The sequence below is a fragment of the Lactuca sativa genome, chromosome 4 (assembly GCF_002870075.4).
Source record: "Lactuca sativa cultivar Salinas chromosome 4, Lsat_Salinas_v11, whole genome shotgun sequence".
Lineage (NCBI taxonomy): Eukaryota > Viridiplantae > Streptophyta > Magnoliopsida > Asterales > Asteraceae > Lactuca > Lactuca sativa.
The window spans coordinates 102,371,090-102,372,491 of record NC_056626.2 but is presented as its reverse complement, the minus strand read 5'-3'; the positions used below and the strand labels follow the sequence as shown (position 1 = coordinate 102,372,491).

At 37.9% G+C, this 1,402-nt stretch overlaps 1 protein-coding gene across 1 annotated transcript; it reads left to right on the top strand.

Moving 5' to 3' along the window:
* The first annotated feature begins 459 nt into the window (after positions 1 to 459).
* LOC128133482 (uncharacterized mitochondrial protein AtMg00810-like) lies at positions 460 to 915 on the top strand. Its single transcript, XM_052770943.1, has one exon. It carries the CDS (start codon positions 460 to 462, stop codon positions 913 to 915), a length of 456 nt encoding a protein of 151 aa, XP_052626903.1.
* The last annotated feature ends 487 nt before the right edge of the window (positions 916 to 1,402 follow it).

Genomic DNA, 1,402 nt, shown 5'->3' with positions numbered 1-1,402 from the left:
AAGAATCTTTCTTGCTTATGCTGCTCATAAAGGCTTCAAAGTTTACCAAATGGATGTTAAGAGTTACTTTCTTAACGATGAACTTGACATTGAAGTGTATCTTCAACAGCCCCCCGGTTTTGTTAATCTCTCGTTTCCGAACCACTGTTACAAACTCCGGAAGGCTGTCTACGGAATCAAGCAGGCTCCTCGGGGATGGTACGAGACCCTCACTGATTTTCTCAAGTGCTCAGGTTTTCAAAGAGGAATTCTAGATCCCACTCTATTCTGAAGATCAAATGGAAAGCATCTCATGCTGGTACAAATTTATGTGGACGACATCATTTTTGGATCTACGGATTCATCTATGGTCTTCAAGTCAAACAGACTAACATAGGAATCTTTATTCACCAAGAGAAGTACATTTCAAAACTCCTTAAGAAATAATCAATGGACACCTGCACCTTATCCAAGGTACCAATGGGCTTCAGACACAAGATCTTTGCTGACCCTTCAGGTGTCTCAGTTAACGAAAAGAAATATCACAAAATGATTGGATCCTTACTCTGTCTCACAACAAGTTGTCCGGATATCATGTTCTCAACATGTTTATGTGCCAGATTTCAAGTCAACCCAAAGATATCTCATCTCTTGGTTGTGAAACAAATCTTCCGATATCTTAAAGGCATAAAGAGTCTTAAAATCTGGTACGCAACAAATGAAAGCTTCCTTCTTCAAGCATATTCAAATTTGAACTACGGTGGTCTTCAACTTGATAGAAAAAGCACTTCAGGTGGCTGTCAATTCTTAGGTGGTCATTTGGTCAGTTGGTCATCCAAGAAGCAGAACTGCATTGCACTCTCTATAGCCGAAGCCGAATACATTATTGCTTCCAGCTGTACATCTCAAGTTATGTGGATGAAATGTCAACTCTAGGATTATGGTTACCGCTTTCAACGGATTCCTATCTATTGTGATTCTCAAAGTGCCATTGTGATTTCCCACAATCCAATTCAACACTCAATGACTAAGCACATTTATATAAGGTACCATTTCATAAAAGATCATGTACTTAATGGTAACATTGAACTCGTTTTTGTTCCATCTGACGATGAGATTGCTGATGTCTTTACCAAGGCATTAGACGAAATCAAATTCAATGGTTTTCTGAACAAGATGGGTATGATGATACAAGATCCTCAGTTCTTTCAAGAGACTTGTTCTCTTTGAATAGACATATTGGAAAGAAACCTAGTTCCGATCACAAAATCTTTTCATCTCGGAACTACTTTCTCTCATAATACATAAGATCATTTTACTTGTTTTTATTTCTGACCATCACTTGAGTTTTAAGTTGTACAGTTCATTCTAATTGATTTTTGTTCTAAGACCACATTGTCATTGTCTTCGGATTGTTATCTCG